The sequence below is a fragment of the Propithecus coquereli genome, unplaced genomic scaffold, assembly GCF_000956105.1.
Source record: "Propithecus coquereli isolate 6110/MARCELLA unplaced genomic scaffold, Pcoq_1.0 Scaffold164, whole genome shotgun sequence".
In the NCBI taxonomy this organism is placed as follows: domain Eukaryota; kingdom Metazoa; phylum Chordata; class Mammalia; order Primates; family Indriidae; genus Propithecus; species Propithecus coquereli.
This window is the reverse complement of record NW_012140969.1, coordinates 2698214-2699824: the sequence shown is the minus strand read 5'-3', so window position 1 is coordinate 2699824 and position 1611 is coordinate 2698214. Positions and strand designations below refer to the sequence as shown.

General features: G+C 41.5%; 1 protein-coding gene across 1 annotated transcript in view; it reads right to left on the bottom strand.

The window, feature by feature from the left end:
- The window catches only part of ZNF433 (zinc finger protein 433), a 169727-nt gene that overhangs the window by 150011 nt on the left and 18105 nt on the right, over positions 1–1611 (bottom strand). Inside the window, exons 4-5 of the mRNA XM_012641247.1 lie at positions 1524–1597; positions 867–1324 (exon numbers count right to left, since the gene is read on the bottom strand). Coding sequence (XP_012496701.1) covers positions 867–1324; positions 1524–1597 — 532 coding nt within the window. The remainder of the gene's footprint in view (positions 1–866; positions 1325–1523; positions 1598–1611) is intronic.

Genomic DNA, 1611 nt, shown 5'->3' with positions numbered 1-1611 from the left:
GCTTGAGCCCAGGAGTTTGAGGTTGCTGTGAGCTAAGATGACTCCACGGCACTCTAGCCCAGGCAACACAGTGAGACTCTGTCTCAAAAAAAAAAAACAGTTAAGAAACTATTTTTCAGAAACGTACAGAAATCTTAGTGGCCAAAAAAATACACATTGTTTTTACTTACAGAAAATCAAACATACTTCAAAATGAACTGAGGCATTACATTCTGCTAAAAATAACAGGAAACACTTGAAATTTCCAGATAAGAGGAAGGAAAGTTCTGGGTAAGACCAGTCACTGCATAATGCAGCAGCAGAAGAGAAGCTCCCATTTAGTTGGTTTCGATGGCAGTGCTGTAGCTGTCATGCTGAATCAGAAAGTGTCACTACCTGTAGAAACAAAGGTGCCTGCAACAGAAATTACACTTTGTGCCAATTCAGTATATAGACTAGGTGAGTTGAGCATCCTTAAGGAAAATGTAATGGTGGATGGATCTTCACTGTGCAGCTTCTGGGGGCATCTTTGGAAACCTGCACCACTGGGAAAGTGAAAGCAGGTGATTTAGAGGATACCTTTGATTAGCAAGCAAGCCAAGTAACTAGGAAAAAGAGCTGGTAACAGGTGTTCGCATGGCCCATATGAATTGACTGTCTCCCTGTATGGTGCCTCTAAAATGTAACTAATGCCTTCCTCGTGTCTGCCTCTGAAATCTCATATAAAGTCTATTTATGACCATGTCATGGAATCACCCAACTCCAATTGTAGGTTTTATTGTAGTATCAGAGGTCTCTCTTCCCCACTCAAAAATCAATTATCTCATGGGCTCTTTCTCCACTGTTTGAAGAAACTGGGACAATTGAATGCTTTCTCAATTCCTTACATTAATAGGATTTCTCTCACGTATTAACAGCATGAGCTCTTTCATGTTTTCGACAGGTACTGGAACGAATGAAGGCTTTCCCACATTCCTTACATTCATACGGTTTCTCTCCAGTGTGAGTCCTTTCATGTCTACGAAAGGAGCAGACACAATGGAATAACTTCCCACACTGTGTACATTCATAAGGCTTCTCTCCAGTGCGAATCCTTTCGTGTATTCGAATGGTCTTGATACACCTGAAGGCTTTCCCACAGTGCTTACATTCGTAGGGTTTCTCTCCAGTGTGAATCCTTCCGTGATATCGCAAGGAAGTGGAAGAACTGAAAGTTTTACCGCATTGCTTACATTCATGGGGCTTCTCTCCAGTGTGACTTCTTTCATGTCTCTGAAGTGAACCAGGAGAATAAAAGGCTTTCCCACATATCTTACATTCGTGAGGTCTGTCTCCAGTGTGCATTCTCATGTGCCATCGAATGCTCTTCCGCTGAGCAAATGCTTTCCCACATTGCTCACATTCATAGGGTTTTTCTCCAGTGTGCGTCCTTTCATGTACTTGAAAGGAACTGAAATAAATGAATCCTTTCCCACACTCCTTACACTCATATGGCTTCTCTCCTGTGTGAGTTATTTCATGGACTCGAACAGAACTGGACCTACGAAAAGCTTTACCACATTCTTTACATTTATATGGTTTCTCTCCAGTGTGAATTCTTTCATGTTTACGATATAAACTGAGATAAGCAAA